Source organism: Carassius auratus, chromosome 10, assembly GCF_003368295.1.
Source record: "Carassius auratus strain Wakin chromosome 10, ASM336829v1, whole genome shotgun sequence".
In the NCBI taxonomy this organism is placed as follows: Eukaryota; Metazoa; Chordata; class Actinopteri; order Cypriniformes; family Cyprinidae; genus Carassius; species Carassius auratus.
Genome location: NC_039252.1, coordinates 2,460,437 through 2,480,383, shown reverse-complemented (window position 1 = coordinate 2,480,383; position 19,947 = coordinate 2,460,437). Strand labels below are relative to the sequence as shown.

General features: G+C 38.0%; 2 protein-coding genes across 5 annotated transcripts; one reads left to right on the top strand and one right to left on the bottom strand.

Moving 5' to 3' along the window:
- The first annotated feature begins 886 nt into the window (after window positions 1-886).
- LOC113109542 (gamma-secretase subunit Aph-1b-like) lies at window positions 887-7,675 on the top strand. Of its 3 annotated transcripts, XM_026273139.1 has the most exons (7): window positions 889-1,365; window positions 1,678-1,848; window positions 2,268-2,341; window positions 2,422-2,544; window positions 4,020-4,147; window positions 4,597-4,720; window positions 6,143-7,675. In XM_026273139.1, exons 1-7 carry the CDS (start codon window positions 1,253-1,255, stop codon window positions 6,169-6,171), a joined length of 762 nt encoding a protein of 253 aa, XP_026128924.1. In that variant the 5' UTR covers window positions 889-1,252; the 3' UTR covers window positions 6,172-7,675. The 3 variants fall into 3 exon arrangements, with proteins under 3 accessions (XP_026128925.1, XP_026128926.1, XP_026128924.1); XM_026273140.1 differs by lacking the exons at window positions 4,597-4,720; window positions 6,143-7,675 and adding an exon at window positions 4,350-4,584 and having other exon boundaries at window positions 887-1,365; XM_026273141.1 differs by lacking the exons at window positions 4,597-4,720; window positions 6,143-7,675 and adding an exon at window positions 4,350-4,442 and having other exon boundaries at window positions 887-1,365; window positions 4,020-4,224.
- A 986-nt stretch (window positions 7,676-8,661) lies between these two features.
- Window positions 8,662-18,124, bottom strand: LOC113109541 (carbonic anhydrase 14). Of its 2 annotated transcripts, XM_026273137.1 has the most exons (11): window positions 17,866-18,115; window positions 15,408-15,440; window positions 13,978-14,148; window positions 12,937-13,079; window positions 12,688-12,780; window positions 12,506-12,572; window positions 12,272-12,429; window positions 12,068-12,194; window positions 11,160-11,213; window positions 10,799-10,892; window positions 8,662-10,649 (listed from the first exon to the last, which is right to left on the bottom strand). In XM_026273137.1, exons 1-11 carry the CDS (start codon window positions 17,972-17,974, stop codon window positions 10,562-10,564), a joined length of 1,137 nt encoding a protein of 378 aa, XP_026128922.1. In that variant the 5' UTR covers window positions 17,975-18,115; the 3' UTR covers window positions 8,662-10,561. The 2 variants fall into 2 exon arrangements, with proteins under 2 accessions (XP_026128922.1, XP_026128923.1); XM_026273138.1 differs by lacking the exon at window positions 15,408-15,440 and having other exon boundaries at window positions 17,866-18,124.
- Window positions 18,125-19,947: the final 1,823 nt, after the last annotated feature.

Genomic DNA, 19,947 nt, shown 5'->3' with positions numbered 1-19,947 from the left:
AAAACAAAACTAGAGGTATTTCTGAGCCTGGTTTCTCCCAAGGTTTTTTTCTCTATTCTGTCACCGATGGAGTTTCAGTTCCTTGCCGCTGTCGCCTCTGGCTTGCTTAGTTGGGGTCACTTCATCTACAGCGATATCATTGACTTGATTGCAAATTAAAACAGACACTATTTCAACTGAACAGAGATGACATAACTGAATTCAATGATGAACTGCCTTTAACTATCATTTTGCATTATTGAGACACTGTTTTCCAAATGAATGTTCTTCTGTTGCTTGGACGCAATGTATTTAGTTTAAAGCGCTATATAAATAAAGGTGACTTGACTTGACTTGATTTCTGAATAAGCAGAGCAATAACCAAGACAACAAATAAAAATGAATAAACTGAACTTTATGACATGTAATGTGCCTTCATTCTGTCAATAGTACTGTCAATATAATCACACTGAAACACACTAGTGCTGGTGGCTTGATAGAGGAAGAAATAAACCATAAATGTTATGTAAACAAGAATTTACACTTGTTTGACACTTCCATTTTTATTGTAACCTACTAAACAAGATATTAGGTCTACATTTACAAGAACATTTATTTTCCCATGTTTGCATTTGCACCAGTTCAGAAGTTTTGACTGCTCTCATCGGTGTCTGCAGACTGTCCCATCAACAGGGCATCAGTTTGGGACCGTTACTGACTAAACTCAATGCTTACAAAGTGTTTACATGACCAGACTGAAACAACGGCACTGAAACGTGCTACATTATGTACAGATATTTTATTGTCTATGGTACAGATGCAACTGGATTTTCTTTATCTTCCTATTATCACTGACAGCGCCACGCAGCGGCGGAAGTACGCAGACATGCACGTCACGTGAACCCGGAAGCGCAACCCGATCTTTACACCAAACAAAAGCTCTCGGAAGTGTCGCGTGTGTTTTTTAATTCGGGAAAGAGAAACTGATGATCAAGTTTGAAAATGTTACCGAACAAAGCGCTGGCTGAAGAACGATATAAACCGCGCGAATATACTCGGATTGATTAGCTCTGACGGCGCGATTCTTTATCTGTCTGTATATGAGATTAATACTGTGATTTCCGTGTGTTATTGTGCGGCTGCTGATGAGAAGATCAGGTTTAAACTTTCTCTGTTTTAGTCTCAGTTTAGTGTCCCAGCAGTGCTGTAGGTTTGGACTGGTTCTGTCAGAGATCTGTTGTTGATCATTATCTGACGGGACAGTCTCATCAGGATGACTGTGGCAGTGTTTTTTGGATGTGCTTTCATCGCTTTCGGTCCAGCTTTCTCCCTGTTTGTGTTCACCATCGCCAGAGACCCGTTAAGAGTCATCATTCTGATCGCAGGGTGAGTCACGTGATCAAACCTCAGTATGTTTATATTTATTCACCAATTACTCCGTGGAGTACACCAGAGGACCGTGGTACTAGCCTCTTCTTCTGTACTTCTTTGGAAGAGACAATCAGATACTGGGCAGACATCTGTCTTTATGTGTTTAACATAACATTCAAGTATAATCCTCGTTTCCGTGCCATTTCTGTTCAAGTGTTCATTAATGGAGTTGTAAAGTGTCTGTGTTGTAGAGTTGTTGCTGATGGCATGTGTCAGGTCTTCAGAAGTGTGTGTGTGTGTGTGTGTGTGTGTGTGTGTGTGTTTCAGGGCCTTCTTCTGGCTGCTGTCTCTGCTCCTGTCCTCTCTGGTGTGGTTCATCTCCATCAAGGCCAGTAACTCACAGGATCTCAGGCTTCAGAGGGATCTGCTGATTTTTGGGGTCTTCTTCTCGGTCCTGCTCCAGGAAGTGTTTCGCTTCGCCTACTACAGACTGCTCAGGTGAGACGCTGATGTGCACCATACATAAGAAATCCAGCAGCACAAACCTTCAGTCTAGTTTCCATTAGAAAAACTCTTTATATATGCAAACGAGGCAGTATCTAATTAAATGTGCACCTATGTGCATACTCTTCCAGAACAGAAATCTGAAGATTGGATACAATCAAGTTGAAAATGCTAAATGTGTATTTTGTATGTTTTCTTTTCAAAAGTAATGTTATGGAAGCAAAGTTGTGCATTGCATTAAAAAGTAATGTTTCCTGTGCGGTCTTACGTTAAGTTCTGAAAGTGACAGATGCCATGATTCTGTTGTGAGGAATAAAGATTGCTTCATGTGTTTTAGTTGTGAATGTCAAACTGGAGCAGTTTCCCTGCTGTCAGGTGACCGTGTTCATTCTTACTCTTGTGTTGATCATCAGGAAGGCCACCGAGGGTCTGGCAGCCATCAGTGATGAGGACACTTCAGCTATTTCTGTGCGACAGATGGCTTACGGTAAAGTGTGTGGCTGTTGTTGTGTGTCGTGTGGCTGTCAGGATCTCAGCGGTGTCAGCGCGTGTGTGTTTTGTGTGCAGTGGCCGGGCTGGGTTTTGGGATCATGAGTGGGGCGTTCTCGATGATCAACGTCCTGTCTGACTCTCTGGGGCCCGGGACGGTCGGCATCTTCGGAGACTCACAGTATTACTTCATTACAGCAGGTGAGCTCCTGCAAAGCCTCATGGGCCATGAGTAATCAACGGTTTCCAACCGCTTTCAGATGTGCTGTTTGTGTGTCAACATATGACAGAGCACTTGGCAAACGACACAAACCAGTCCTGCTGTTGGGGAAAGATGTAATCTTTATTTAATAATCACTTGGTTGACCCCTGATGGTGACAGAGGTCACTCACAAAAATTTATTTGTGTGAAAAACACAACACTACTTTCATATTTTATCCTGGATTTGGCCATGAAATATAGAAGCTAGCATTGAAAAACAAGATGAAAGGTTCTTGATTGGTTCAGTTTTTAAATATTATAATTTACATGTTATGTTTATAATCATAATGCTAATGTAAGAACTTTTTGGCAGACATCCCTAACTTTCAGATTGTTTTTTTCACTTAATTTTGGTTCGTTTTATCCCTTAATTGTTTTTCTTCAGGTTTAATATTGTTATATATTACTACACTGCTACACAGTTTTTAACTGTTTATAATAACAGACTTCCCACAGTCCTGAAAACCCCAGGAATATCAGGACATTATAAAACTGTGGTTTCCAGGCCTGGAAAAATCATAAGAGTTATTCATTTCTGAAGTGCTGACTAGAAACTGCTATTTGAGAGTGCAATCATTTTGGGGGGAAATTAAAAAATAATAATGTAAAATCCTTTAGTTTGAAAGTTCTTTAGTCCAGAAGGTTTAAAAACTCTTGTTATTTATTAAAAGGAAACAAATGATCATCAGAAATTGTCATCATTTACTCTCTTTCATGTCATTTCAAACCTGGATGAAACTCTTTCTCAAAAAAAGACACAAGAAAGAGATGTATTCAGTAGTGGAGACACATCTTTCTTCAGGGCAGTGTTTTTAACTGGGCCAGGTTTTTATTTAAAAAAAGAAAGAAACTAATTTAAAGTGATTTCTGGACCTGGTGAAATCTTATAACTCCATTTACAAATTCATTATGAATGTACAATTTTCTATAACCACAAATAAGGGTCAATTTTTCTAAACTGAGATCTATACATCACCTGAAAGCAGAATAAATCATCTCTCCATTGATGTGTGGTTTGTTCGGAGGACAATATTTTGCTGAGAAACTATTTGAAAATCTGGAATCTGAGGGAGCAGAAAAATCTAAATATTGAGAAAAACTTTAAAGTTGTCCAAACAAAGTTCTTAGCAATGCATATTACTAATCAAAAATTAAGTTTTGAGATATTTACAGTAGGATATTTACTAAATATCTTCATGTGACATGTTCTTAACTTAACATCCTACTGATTTTTGACATAAAAGAAAGCTTGATCATTTTGACACATGCCATGTTTTTTTTTTTTGTTGCTACAAATATGCTTGTGCTGCTTATGGCTGCTTTTGTGGGGCAGGGTCACACATGCCGAGTTTTAGTATATTTAGTTGTTTTAGTATATTTGGCTGTAGGTGATGCAGTGTGTTGATGTCTGCAGCGCTGATGACGCTGGCGCTGACGCTGCTGCACACGTTTTGGGGTGTGCTGTTCTTCGAGGGCTGTGAGAAGAGCCGCTGGTGGGTCATCGCTGCCGTCGTCTCTCTACACTTGTTAGTCGCTGGCCTGGTGAGCTTCACATGGACACACACTTTCACTGTCCACATCCATTACTTCACATCAACCTCAAGTCAGCTCAGGTTCAGGTTAGAAATCCTGTCGTTAGAGATTCTCATAGCTTGATGAATGTACATCTGAGCGCTGGAGCTTGTGATGGTGTAAAGTTACCCCAGACGTGTGAGATCACATGGAGGTGCTGTTTTCTTTTAAGGTGATGTTTCCTCTGGATGCAGCAGGAGAGCTTCACATTACCAGAGCATCACACTACTGTTTCACTTTCATACACACCGCTCGGGTTATTTGAGTCTGTGAACTCTCCAGGAAGCATTATTGCTCAGAGACTTCGGTCCTGTTTTTATCATCCATTACCATGCATCTCAAATATGAAATGTGTCCAGTTCAGATCCACTTACTGTGCTCCTGGTCTGAAAGACGTGTTGTGTCTTCCCTTGTATCAGTCGCTGCTGAATCCGCTGTATGAGGGCAGTCTGCCTCCTGTGTACGTCATTACGCTGCTGATGGGCGTCTGGGCGTTCTTCTCCTCTGGAGGATCACTACACAGCCTCAGTGCTGTCTGCACACGTAAGACAGGACATTCACACACTTTACAGATATCAGCCTAAGAGCAGGGCTGTCAAACTCCGCTCCAATCAATCTAGTCATTTAGACTTTAGTAAAAACACTGTAACTTCATTCATTATATATACATTATATTGTTTCCTCTGACGTTTCCTGACTGTTTCCTTTTTGTGGTTTTCCAAGAACTGTGCATAGGAACATTCTTATACATTTCTTTAAAAATGATTTGAGAACTTAAGATTGAATTCTAAGAGCACTGAAGTAAATTGAAAGATGGTGTTTTCTGATTATATGGCAGTTCTTGCCACAGGCTCAGATCAGCTGAAGAAATAATAATACTGTAATCATAATAAGCACACACAGTAATTTTATTGAGAATGAGTTTAGGACACGCTATTGCAGTTTTAGTATGCCATGTATTTGAAATAGTTATTTATAAAGAACCTGTCTGAAGATGTTTGATTTATTTGCACGTCTTTACTGCGCTTTCTCAATTCTCAGTTTTATTTTTACCGCTAAAAATTGTTTTAATTATAAAATTAAAAATATGCTCCCGGGTTGAGTTTCTCCAGAATTTGGAACTCGTAAGAAGTCTTTATAAACAGCCAATATATTAATAATAGGCATGATTGGGAATGCAAGATATTTTCTACTTTATTCTTAAAGGAACACTGCACTATTTTTTAAAACTGACTTGTTTTCCAACTCCCCTAGAGTTAAACAGTTGAGTTTTACTGTTTCGAATCCATTCAGCTCATCTCCGGGTCTGACGGTAGCACTTTTAACTTAGCATAGATCATTGAATCTGATTAGACCGTTAGCATCGAGTATAGTTCCTAGCCATATCAGCCTAGAAAATCACAACTTTTCTTTTTTCTGTCAGTCCTAGTACAGAAGTGAAGAACTACAGATGAACTACAGAAGAGTCAAGTTTTAAATTGGAAAAATATTGAAACCCTTTGGTCATTTGAGCGAGATGCTAACGGTCTGATCCGATTCAATGATCTATGCTAAGCTAAGCTAAAGGTGCTACTGACAGACCCAGAGATCAGCTGAATGAATTCAAAAACGGTAAAACTCAACTGTTTAAATCTAGGGGAGTTAGAAAATGAGCCTATTTTCGAAAATAGTGTAGTGTCCCGGTAAAGCTGTTCTGTGTAATTTAGTATATTTAAGTGTGTTTGGAGCCCCCTACAATTAAGTGAGTGAACTCTGTCGTAATTACAGTGGATCATTGTACACGTGCATGAGAGAGAAACACAAGTCTTTCTCCTTGTCAGACCTCAGTGTACCATATTTGAAGGTAAAAAGACATTTAAAAAGTCTTTCAAAGGAGTCTGTGTCTGATCGGTGCAGTACTGGACACACAGTGCCAGGCCCTTGAAAGGTCTGTCTAATTGTGTCTGCTCTCGGTTGTTTCTGCAGGCAGGAAAGCGGAGGGGGAATCGTCCTAAGATGGTTTTGGTCATGCCTAGTGAGATCTAGGATGACAGATGGACTGAGTCTGCAGCTGGAGTGAATGAAGAGCCCGATCACCAGCTCAAACCCTGAGGGGATCCAGACACGTCCCGTCCAGCATCAGCCATCTCCACGGGGCCGACGGCCATCAGACTCACAGAAACACTGTAAATAGCTTGATCTGAATGCAAATCAATAAGACAGATCTCTAATATTATTGTTTTAAAAGCATCACTGTCCAGCTCTTCTTGTGAATGTTTGTAGTTTTGACTTTTATTTGCTGAGGTCCTGTATGTTCTGAATCAAACAGAGCATCAGTTTCACCCTCTTTTACTCATCTTCTCATTATTACTGCACTCATACATGTGTGAAGTCCAGAGCATTTCCATTTACTGCCTTTAAAACCTTGAAGAGTTTTCATAATAGCTTTGTACATTTTGAAACACATTATATGTTTTGTGGAAGGAAAACTTTTTACTTTTTCAAACAACAAATGTCTTAACCATTTCTGTGTAATTATGCAGGACAGATTGATGCTTGGTGATCGTTTTTCATCAATATAGTCATTAGACATCTGTAGAGAACAGGAATCACAAAGCAATTGAAAAACTCAATTTTCAATGTATTTCTGACAATTGAATGCAGTCTTTCCATATCTAACAGAATCTTCTGTCCGTGTTCATATGTGACCCTGGAGCACAAATGCAGTCATAATTTACATATATATGGTATATTTGTAGCAAAAGCCAACAATACATTATATGGGTCAAAATTATCTATATTCTTAAATGCCAAAACTTAATTTTTTATTAGTAATATGCATAGCTAAGATCTTCATTTAAACAACTTTAAAGATGATTTTCTCAATATTTAGATTTTACTGCTCACTCAAGATTCCAGATTTTCAAATAGTTGTATCTCAGACAAATATTGTCCTCCGAACAAACCAGACATCAATGGAAAGCTTATTTATTCATGATGTATAAATCTCAATTGTAATAAGCGGACCCTCATGACTGGTTTTGTGGTTCTGGGTCACACATGTGCTTCAGACGTGTTATCGGACACTTACTCTGCGCTGCTGAATGTAGATCCACACTTGTCTTCTCATCAGTGAGTCACACTAACATAGCTTTAATTGCTAACCCAGCACACTAACATCACTGCATTTACTCACACATGAGCGTTTTCCAGTCTGATATTCTGAAAGCTCATCCAGCACACGCTCATTACGGTACATCACAGACCGCAGTGAAGTTGGGAGAGGTTTCTGGTCTACATTACATACAGATGGAGCTCTCGTCATGTTCTGTATATTGGACACAAAAACTCGGTGCTTTCCTGTATTTCAAGTACAAAATGACTTCTTGTAATAATGTAACATTTTAATGCTGCTTTATAAAGTTTCTAAGAATATGATGTGCCAAACAGAGAATCAGATTACTGTTCATATGCAAAATTGATTTGACAAAAATATAAAACAAACCCTGGTAATCATTTCATGGATGTTTCGTGGAGTTATTTTGGGGGGAAAGCTAAATATTTAGAATATATGCTACACATTTATGTGAATCATAAATCTTAGTTTTCATAAGGTTAGGAGGATGTTTGTGGAGCATTGCAAAATAATGTCCAGTTTATTAACATTAGTAAATGGGTATCATATGCACAGCAGATTAAAGGGATAGTTCAGACAAAAATATCAATTCTGTCATCATTAAGTTGTTCTAAACCTGTTTGAGTTTCTTCTGTTGAATGTAAAAAACCATAGTTTGAAGAAAGTGTGCAGGTTTCTGGATCCCATTGACTTTCATAGTATGGGGAAAAAAACTCTTTGGTTACTAACATTCTCCGAAAGATCTACTTCTGTGTAAAGAAATAAATTCAGTCACACTTTAAGGCGCAATTAATTAACTCCTAATTATCTGCCTATTAATAGTTGTTAAGTTCAGGTATTGTGTAGGATTAGAGATGTAGAATATGCTCACACAGAATATATTCTTTATAAACATCCAATATGTTAATAATATGCATGCTAATAAACAACTCGATAATAATAGAGAGAACTGGTCCTTACACTAAAGTGTTACCAGAAACTCGTACAGGTTTAGAGCAACATGAGGATGAGAAATGATGGCAGAATTGTAAATTGTAGAAGAACTATATCTTTAATGTAATTTTTATTTTATTTTTTTTGGTAAGTGACATTAACCAAATCAATGCTGTAAAATCTGTTTCAGCAGTTAGCTATTGCATTCACTCATGTGCATTCAATCACTTGACTTGTTAGTTGTGGCTTTTAGGCTCTCAGAGTCATGTGACCTCTGCCCTTTAGTAAATATCTTACTGAAATGTGAGAACTGACCCCGTGACCCGCCCAATGCATACGATTGCATGCTTCACAGTCAGTCTTCAAAAGAATTGTGTTGAAATACTCACCTCTACATGACCTGTCATGACTTATATATAACACAAGTTAACTCATGGCTTTTCCAAATTCAAAGTTTAATGATCTCGAACATTGCTGGTGCTGACAGGAGTCTGCGTGTGAATGTTTAGTGTTCTGGACCGTGTTTCGTGCAGTAAATAACAGTCTGTTCTGACATAGACTCAAAACAACATGGCTTCACGGAGTCATTATACACTTACAATTTTGAAATTGTGTCAAGACTCAAGTATAGTATCTGAAGTCTGACTGGAGAGAGAGGCGGTGGTTACTATCTGGGTCTGTCTATATCTAAACTAGGTTCTGCTCAGATACTGTTAGAAAACCATTATAGACATCTTGTAGGTGAATGTATTAATAAGACAAAATTTAAAAAATGTTTTTTTTTTTTTTTTTTGACATTTATGTACAAAAAAAATGCAGACACATACACACAGGGCAAAAAAGAAAATAAAAAAATGAAAAAGTGGGCAATATCAAACCTGACATAACATTAGTAATTTTAATGGTCTTAATCATTTTAATCACAAATCACTGGTCAGAAACTTAGCAAAAACTGCACACATATAGTATCTTAGGATGTTACTTAGCCTTCCCCTTTTGGTTTTTTAACCCTCAGGTGTTGTTTGTTTGGTCATACTGGTCATCAACCAAAATGACCATATATGGATATATATATATTTCCAGCTAGGTTATTCTGCAATTACCCCCATTAACTTTGGTTAGAAATCTCTGTGTAATCTTAGATGACCAGCTGACCTTTAAAGACCACATTGCTAAGACTGCTCAATCTTGCACAACATCAGAAAGATCAGGCCTTTCCTAACGGAGCATGCTGCACATATTCTTGTCCAGGGCCTGGTCATTTCTAGGCTGGACTACTGCAATGCTCTTCTGGCTGGACTTCCATCAAGCACAATCAAACCTCTACAAATGATTCAGAACGCAGTGGCACCACAGGTCTTCAATGAGCCCAAAAGAGCCCGTGTTACACCTCACTTTATCTCCTTACACTGGCTACCGGCTCAAGACATTGACGCTTGCATATAGGAACAGCCACAGACTCAGCACCCTCCTGCTTTCACTCACTATCACGTGTCTACATCCCCTCCAGAAGTCTCAGATCTGCTGGTGAGCGACACCTCGTAGTACCATCACAGAGGCTCAAAATCACTTTCCAGAACATTCTCCTTCACCGTTCCTGGCTGGTGGCATGATCTTCCCACCACTATCAGGAATCTCTTATAATTCTCAAGCGACAGCTAAAAACTAATCTCTTTCGAAGCTACTTGGCTTCATGGACAAAAGAAAAAAAAAACTTTCTCTTTATTTATTACTTCTTTTTCTAGCTTGTACTATGTCTAACAATGTCTAAGACTTGGTAATATGAGCACTTCCTGTGTCGGTTTGCCTCTTTAAGCAGAATGGCTTTATGTATCCCCCAAATGTAAGTCAAACCCCCGCCTAATGTAAATGCATTTATTGAGTTTTCACAGAGATCAGCTCCTCACACCGACATGTCTTCCTCCATGCTTTGCTGTGCTAGAGATATATCATCATCATATCTCTCCCCAGATCTCTGCTGCATCACCACGGCTCATGATTTATCATGATTCATCAGTCCACAAATCTCTGCTCTCCTCTGAATCAAACGTCTCATGTTCTGACAAAAACCTCATTCTGTCTTTGATGTCTTTCTGAGACGGCAGTAGGTTTTTAAGTAGTGCATTTGCTTACATTTTACTCATTTCCTGACCAATAATTTGTGGTAAAGACAATTAAAAGCTTAGTGTTTACTCATTTTGGGCTTGGGCTTTTTTTCCCAGGTATGTAATAACATATTACATTACTGTATGCAGCCATTTCTACTAATTTGCAAACAATTTCTTTCAAAGTCTTACTCAAACAAGACAAAACAAGTTTCTGGATAAATATGTGGTTTATGATACAGTAACAGAGGTTTGATCTTTGTCTTTTTCAACGGCAGCTGGTTTATAAATAACATTTTGCTTAGAGTCTTTTTTAAACCTGTAGAGAAAAAGAGACAAAAGAGAAAAGCATGTTTAGTCTTTTGTACTGTCTGCTTTCTGAAAAGCAGAGAGTATTAAAAGTTTACGAACACATACAGAATTAAGTCAAATGAGTTGGTGATGAACCAGAGATGGATATGAACATACTTTGAGTATTTTTTTCTCTGTCGATATGTGTACACAGAGGAGACCAGCAATGTGACAGCAAACAGAACCCCAAAGATAATTGCCAGAATTTGTCCTGTGAGAAAAAAACAACCTTTAAACGTGTTTATATTGTGTTCATTATACTGTCACTCACCCCAGACAGCAACATAGTGCTGGCCCAGATCCGGCCCACATCTGACCCGAATGAAATCCCTGTGGGCCAGATGTGGGCCAGACCTGGGCCGAAACTGCTTGCTGTCAGGGAGAGAGCTTCAGTAAGGACGGAAAATGGAAAATTAAACCATATTAGCACTATGAAATAAACCGTTTTTACATCCTGCAGTAAAAGATACATTCTTACCGTTAGATTCCATTATATTATTATCCTGTGTTTCAGATGGAGCTTCACCGACTACTGTAACACACAACACAAATATACATTCACTAATACATACTGACTGTACAGTACAGATTGTTTCAACAGGAAATAAACAAGTAACAACCAATGAACTTCCTGCTGTAACACAGTCATTATTCTGCTAGTAATGTTAATTCAGTGTCGGCGTTTCAAAGCTTGTGTCATGATCTGAATCTGAGTGTGTGCAGTTTAACTGAATATTAACTTGAAGTAACTGGCATTGTTTTAAATACTAAATATTAAACCAAGTCACATTTGGATGTCGGTTGAACGGTAGCTCTGAAGCCACTTTATATCAAATGTCTTTAACTACTTACATTCTTATTGTGTGTACGTGTTACATTGTACAACGTCATTTCCAAACAATTACACAACGCCGAACTTCAAAACACCTGGCTTAATCTGTTGATGTGTTGTAATAAGTTTGTGTGTTTCTCAGTGGATATTAATTCTCCTGCCAGACTGTTATTGAAAATAAAAACCTGTTCTTCATGGACTTGCCTGGTTAAATAACTGGTTTAATAAATTAACTTATTAAACCTTTTTAATAGGATAAAGATACAGGGAACAACATTTTTTCCAATTGCATAATACATTATTATAGACTGTATGTCAGTTATGTACAAAATGAACATAGAATCAGAGTTTGGAAACAAAAAAGTAAAAACAATCTCAGTGTACACATCCGCCGAGATGTTTGTCAGTGTACACACATACGCCTCATTCGATAATGTAACCTTTTTGTGTTTCTATTAAAAATATATCCAGACAAAAACAAATCATGGGGCAGCTGTAAACTGCAGCACAATAAGGTATAAAGAGCTAAAAGGCCTAGCACAGACTGCACGTACTTCTTGGAGTGGATCCTGTGTGGAAAGATGCCAGCACTTTTCTCCCATGCAGAAGCTGTGGAGCTCTAAAGTTTTTGGACAAAAGCTTGTTGTGTTCAGTTTTCAGTGTGTCCTCCAAAGCTGCCAGCTAATACAGAGAAACAAGACTGGGTTAGATGAGCGAGGGCTGTAAATGACATGATGCTCTCGTGGGAATAGTCTGACCTGTCTTCTTGAGACTCTGATGGAGTCGTTGAACAAAGTCCAGCTGACCGTCTGAAAGCACGGAGGGGTCGTGAGCGACCCGCTGTACCTATAAAACCTGTCCAGGCTGTCCGGCAGAAGATGACGCACATTAAACCCAGGAATCTCAGTGTCTGACTCTGAAAACAAGAGCATCAGATCAGGCTGGTGCTTTATGCTGGACGTTTTCTATGTTGACGGTTATTAGTTTCTTACCCTCTATGCTGATGTCTGATAATGCAGACAGGATCTTCTCATAGTTGTCATTGTCATGAAGGCCAATCTGTTGAGGGAAAAGTCAAACAGAGATACTAATAAATGCATTGCAAAGACTTTATTGGGATTGATCAAACCATACTGTTTTACTTGGAAAACTTTGGTGCAGCCAGAAGACTTACACCTATGAATCCTCCTAACACTGCCAGTCCATCCGCTTTACTGGCAGCCTCCGCCAGACTTGAGTATTTGGAGTTATAATGAACCACGTGGATCTGAGGAAAGAGGAAATTGGGGTGGGCATGTGTTCATGCAATATGTCACACATTATGCAACTCATGTTCTGGAAAGACTGGGCCAACTACATGATCTCTAAATGGATGTCTGGATTTAGAGAGAGCATTAAAGCGTGTTTCTTCAGCTCGGCTCACCTCGGCAGGGAAATGAACATGATCTATGGTGTGCTCTGAGCCAGGGACCTCTTTAGTTCCCCAGTGGAAGTGAAGCTGGGCTGCGACGTAAACCTGATCGAATCCCCTCGTGATACGCATGCTGCTCGGCAGACTCAGCTGCACTGATGGAAGAACACACACAACATGTGTTTTTATTTCTGACAACCCATTCCTTCAAATAGAGTACGCTCTTTTAATCATGGCATTTAAGTCAGCAGCAAAAACAGATGGTAAATAAAGTCCATAAACTGTGTTTGCATTTTAAGCATTGTCTTTAAAATGGTAAATTTTTGGTATAAAGTGTAAAACTGACTTTCTGAACACCATTTCCTCAATTAATCTGATGAAATACACTCTTTCCTACAAGAATGAAACATGATTAAGTCACTGACTCAACTGACTCTGTCAAAAACCACATGCATTAAGATATAAAACAAAAGATGCAATGATTGATTCTGTTTTGACTTAATTTGTAACAATTATCTTGGTGAAGCAAAAATCTGTCTAAAACCTTTATTACTCAATTTATCGTCTTGCTTGTTGAAAAACAACAGCACGAAAGAAGGCCATACTTGAATTTGCTCTCTTGCCTAATAAAAAAAAAAACTCATTTAATGCTTATTAATTGTTGGTAATAATGTATAGTTTTCAAGTTTAGGTATGGGTCACATTCAGGAATCTTAAATATGGCATTGATGTGCTTCATAAGCACTATAAACTGCCAATCTGCTAGTAACACGCATACTAGTTAATAGTGAGAGCTGGTCCTTAAATTAAAGTGTTACTTACAGTATATTGTACTTACACTATATATTTACTGTTAATGTTTGTTCCACAGGAGATATCTAACAAAAAAGGAGACTTGTGCAAACTAACAATAGTTTCCTCTTTCATCATCAAAACACACAGAACTGAAATCGTGCTTGTTTCTTTATTTCATAAATATGTAATAACACATGTGCCGCTCTGGTGTGAACAGTTCAGTCTGATTGTGTTTGGTGTGAGAGGGCCTGGACTCACGTGTGTGTCCGTTGTTGATGAGGGTAAGAGTGTGAGAGTCGGTCAGATCGTACCCCTCCAGTTTAACCCGAGGCAGTCTGGACTCAAAGGAAACCTTATGAGTGTCTACGTTGATCGGAGACTGAGATTTTCCATTGCAGTGTTCAAACGCAGATAACCAGGCGTCCTGATCTGAACCAGACAAAGAAATCATTAACACACAACAGCCTTAACAATATCATTTTATTTAAAAGTTAACTGATGACATTTTTACACACGTTTTATTTGTATACTGCCTTTCTAAAAGCCAAGGCCATTTTCCAGAGCCTGATAACAATGCATTATAATAAACATAAAAAGACAGATAAAGTAGAAACACACAATAACAGTCCATCATTTACTAATGCATGCTAGTTCATGTCAACAACCCTAACCCTAATACATTAACAAACAAACAGTTGTTGTTTTTCACACGTTGATTTATATGACTCGTCTTATATTATAGGTTATTATAAAGTCTCACTGATAAAACATTGTTGCATTACATGAATAGCTAAGACTATTGGCAACTTTTACTTTGTTTTCTTCTGAACGGTCATTTAGTGACTTGTGTTTTTGAGCAAATTACAATCTGTAATGTTTAAAGTGAGCAGCAAACTAGTACAGCGAAGAACTTGCACAGCTCGGTTAAAATACAATACAAATAAGTGATTGAAAAGCTCATGATGGAAACAGACTGTCAAAGGACACAAGGCTTACATCACAAGATCTGATACTGACACCCGACACACAGTAAAGCAGTAAACTCACACACTTTACCATCAATATGTGCTAAAGTAAACTAATCTTTCTGAAAAACTATTATATTTATATACTGTATGTTGTTTTCGGTTGTATTTGTTTTAGAATATTTGTGAGATGACACATTTAAAGTCTGATTACATTCATTTGTTTTAGCTTTTGGTGCTTTAGCAGTTAGTATAAAACGTGAGTTTTATTCATGACTCGATAAATTTGATCCGATACAGTTTCACACGGGAACAAAGATGTGAGTGTTTATGAGTAAGTCTCTGAATCACTGAAACACTGGTGCATTGTCCCATGTTTCACCTTCTAGATCAATATATATCAGACATGTTATAACACACAGTTTCTAGCAGTATCTACTGATTATGTATTTGTATTATGCACATGTTAATGTCTCTTACTACTATTGCATAGTTCCATGATTGTAAACCGGATTTTAATTTGTGAATCTGATTGCATTATTATTATTATTCATGTTATTAAATGAACATAGAATTTACTCTACTTTCTAATCTAATAAAATAAGCGCTACACGTCACATAAATGATGTTTCCCTTCACTCACAGTATTATATTGCAGTGTTAACTAAGACTTAGATGAGTTAGATTCACAACTGAATGTGTGTGGTTACAGTATATAGTTACCATGGTAACCCCAGTGCTGCTGATGAGAAGAACCTGTAAGAGATGGACAGACACTGTGTCAGGGAAGAACACCGAGAAAATTGTCCAAAAGTCCCTTAGTTTTGATATATTACAGTTGGAAACTTACTAAATATCTTCAAAGAACATGCTCTTTACTTAATATCCCTATGATTTTAGAAAAATCAATAATTAAGACCCATGCAATGTATTTTTGGCTATTGCTACAAATACACCCCAGAGACGTAAGACTGTTTTTGTGCTCCAGGGTCTGAAATTCTGGTAACTCTCTGTAAAACAAGACTCCAAGCTGGATCCTAAGTCTAATCAACTACAAATATCATGAAGACTATGAAGCAGAAGCTTGGATCTCTAGTTAGGTGAACTTCAACAAACTTTTTAGTGTACTACATAAATTACCATATTAATAATAATAATATCTGAGATTACTGTACTAACATGCTGCTATAATGTTCTGTTACAGTTATGGGACAAACTGATTTGGAGCAGGCACAGGTAGATGAAGGAACCGTGAGAACAGGTTTGTAAGAACAGAACAGTATCTTTTCCTTCTTCACACACATCAGCACACACACACAATCCCTCGTTCATCAGCTGAGTGAATGAGAGCTTTATGTGCTTCGCTGCTCACTTACACCAGCGCTAATGCTAGCACAGCCTGCTACGCTAAAACAGAACAATTCACAGCTCAAGCCACGGCCAGAGAAGCCCATACCGCCCAGATTTCAAAATCAGACCAAATACAGAGATCTCAGCACTGAGTAAAAAAATAAAAACTGCAAGAAAAGCAATTGATTATTACTGAATATCTTCCAAGAAAATACATTTTCAGTGTTTCTACTTCGGAATTTGCTGTTTCTTTGTAATCTATTGTGAAGTCTATTACTAATTTCTGAGTAAAAATGATTTCATCACCACTTTCTTCTCAGTTCTGAACGTCACTTCTGGCCATATTTAACTGAGGTCATAATATGAATCAGAATGAAAGATTATGAAACATTTAGCATATCATTCAAGTATTATTGCAACAGGTAGAAGTCATTAAAACAAGTATATAAGAGAAATAAGAGCTAATCCATGATTTACTGTAAATGTGAAGGACAATAACTTCTGGATATTCCTAACTACATCACTCTCCCGTTGCATGACGCTTCTAGTTTCACTTCTCTGCAGCTTGCACTCATTAACACATTAACATTAACACTGACAATGACTAGTTTGCCTCTATATAACTCTTTTAAAACGGTACAATATAGCTTTTTGGAAATGTGAGTTTGTATGTGATTTTTTATTAATTATATTATAGTTAGAGCTAGTTATTTTCATGTGGCAAAGCTGTTTTATACATTATTCCGACTGATGACTTCATTCCTGAGACTGGACAATCTTTCCCATGCTCATATTTACCCATGCTTACACATACAGAGAATATCCAGCAGTTCTGAACAGTGAGCCAGGCAAATCACAGCGGATTAGACTTACTTGACACTTTGTGCAGTATTACGTGGAGTAAAACACAAAAATATGCGTTTTATTTTTGATTTCTGTGTTGGTGAGGTTTTCGTCAGAATCAGGATGTGTGTTTATGGGAAGCAGTGACATCATCAGCTGAGCTGGAGATGCTGGGACACTGCGAGCGGCACGTAGACCAAACGCTCTCCAACCACAGACAGCTCATGGGTACCGCCATCCAGGAATATTTGATCAACGTGTCACATTGACTCACAGCATGCAAAAAATGTTACTCTCCTGGAGGTCGTCTCTTTATTTCTGTCTTTTCTGTCTCTGTATTTATTTTCTGCACTATTCAAGTGACCCTGAATGAAGGACTTTCCTCTTTGCTGTTTCTTTGTATCCTCATTCACTCATTATCAATAATATCTTGCTTTATGGGCTTTTTTACAATAAGCCAATCAAACATTAACTACAGCAACATACGGCAGTAAATACACGCCTTGATCATCGATCAGCAAATCTTGTGAAGAAGTGTTTGCATCATATAACAGATTATATGCTCAAGGTGCTGTTGAGCTGATAATTGCTCATGTAGATTATGTGGATATCATCATATCACCTGTTGTGTTAAAATCAGAGAGCCGTACATATAGATGAAAGCCAGTAACCACCCAAAGTCAACAGTCTTAACTCTGCTGAAACAGATCTTAATCACACTTTCATCATTTACAGGTTTTTTTACTGAACAAGTTTTCATTTGTATGGTCGTGTCTGTTGAATCTGTCTATGAATATTTGACTAACCTCTTCATTATTTAAATATAAAAGTTCATGCCATGCATGTTTCAGCACTTCCAATTTTTCGTTTACTTCCTTAACATTTGAATAAAGTCTGGAGAAGCAGCAGGCTTGCTCTTTTACACACAGTTACACACAGTTACACTGATGGATGCTCTGATTGTACAGACACAGGCAGATCTGCTCACCTTTACTGTGTTGGGCATCCCTCTCACTGCTCTCTTCTTCCTCAGCGGAGGATGAAGATGCTACGACTAGCACCTGGAGATGAAGGACGAGGAGTATATCCAGCAGCATGCTGACCGCAGCAGCACTAGAGTTTTGCACAGGTAACTTGGTGTTGTTTCTGATTCACACACAGCATCTCAGCCTCTGCTTTAGTGACTCAGGGGTCCACTGACCGGGGGCGGGGCTTCACAGAACAAACCAATCACAGTGCTCGAGCTGCTCAAGGTTCCAGGACATCTCTCTCTCTCTCTCTCTCTCTCTCTCCATTTCTTAGAGCTAGAGTGTAAGCAAATCTCTCTCTCTCTCTCTCTCTCTCTCTCTACATGCCTCCCTCCTTCCTTGGTCAAAGTTCAGTGGGAATAAGCTACAAACTGAGTAGCTAATTGTGTGAAAGCACACACTGGAAAAAGTTGAGAAAACTAAGCAACCAGCTTCAGGAGAGTTTTGAGTTTTCTCAACTTTTTGTTGTATAAACTGAAAAAAAGAAGTTGAGAAAACTCCCAAATCTCCTGAAGCCGGTTAAAAAAGTGACTCTTTTTCCATATTTACTAGTCAAACATTTGAGTGTCTGAGTGTACAAATTTAGAAAAAAGTAAAATCTGAATCCATTATTTTTTTCCTACAATTTCAACAATTAGCAATGTGCTTTTCTCAAAACTATTTTTTTTTCAAACTCTTTACACATATGTCTTACAAAATGCAGATAGCACTGAGTTTGGTTTAAAGATAATTATTTGTGTTTTTGCATAATTAAAGTCCAACATGCAAATAATAACAATAAGAAATAAAAAAAAATCTGAAAATTTCTATAAATAAGCAATTTTGCAATAACCAAATTTAATAAACAGAATCTGAATATTTATCAAACGATTCCACTGGTTTTCATCCGGTGTAAAGCCAGTGTTAAATGTGTTGACCAGTTAAACCAGTGTTATGGATGATCTGTTGTGACCACCTCTAAGGGAAGCAGACGAAAGAAGAAAAAGGAAGAGAAAGAGAACATTTCGACTGAATTTCATTCATCCAGAGGACCACTTAAATAAAAATTAGCAATGTTTCTTGCCACTTCAATTGACCTCTAATTGTAATCCATGTTAACATTATTTACTGAGTTTGTAAAGTAGGAAAATTAAAGAAATGATTAAAAGCATTCAGAATTATCCACCAGTATTATATATTAGACAGATCTCTTTGAAAATGAACTAATGAGCTTGTGTTGTAACTGTAAGAGTTGAGTTTGGTACATTATAGTACAAAGTACATTATATGGATGCCTAAAATTAAATGTTTTTGGTAAAGAATGGCATTTCTTTAGCAGTGTCTGTAAGGATATAAATCCAGTTTACTGGTGACCAAGCTGTCGTTCACAGAGAGGTTCTTATCAGTCATCAGGTCAAAGATTTTAATCCTGTTAAAAGATCTAGTGCCCTCCAAAAGAGCGAGAAACCCCTCGTTCAACGGTTTGGTGAACTGAAAGGAGTGACCTGAAAATGCCCCGTCATCACTCACACCCAGATCAGCTCAGAGTCTCTGCTCACGAGCCGATGACTTGAATCAGATGTGTTTGATTAGGACTAAGATTGAGAAACACTGGAGTTCAAAAGCAAACAAGGGAGTCCAAATTTGTCATGACTGCAAACAGTAATGCATCAGAGTCTCTTACTCAAGCTCTAATGGTGGTGCCACATATACTTTCAGTGAACCAAACCCAACTATACAACAATCAGAGGTTATGCTAGTACCATTTATCCAGCTCCCGAGAATAAAAACAACAGTGTACAACTTGAATAAAACAGAGACACCCCCCCCCCCCGCCCTCAGTTAATGCAACTGTATAACAACTTAACTAAAGTCAAGCAGTTAGTCAGAAATCTAAACTCTCATCTGATGTGCCCCATGCTTTATCTAACCTGAGCTTTAGTATGTACTGAACCCTGGATGCAGATTTGCGGTAACAGCCTTCACTTCACTTAGTCTACTTGAGAAAATGATTTCCGAATAAAATCAAATGCAACAATTTATGTATGTATTATGCCAATTAA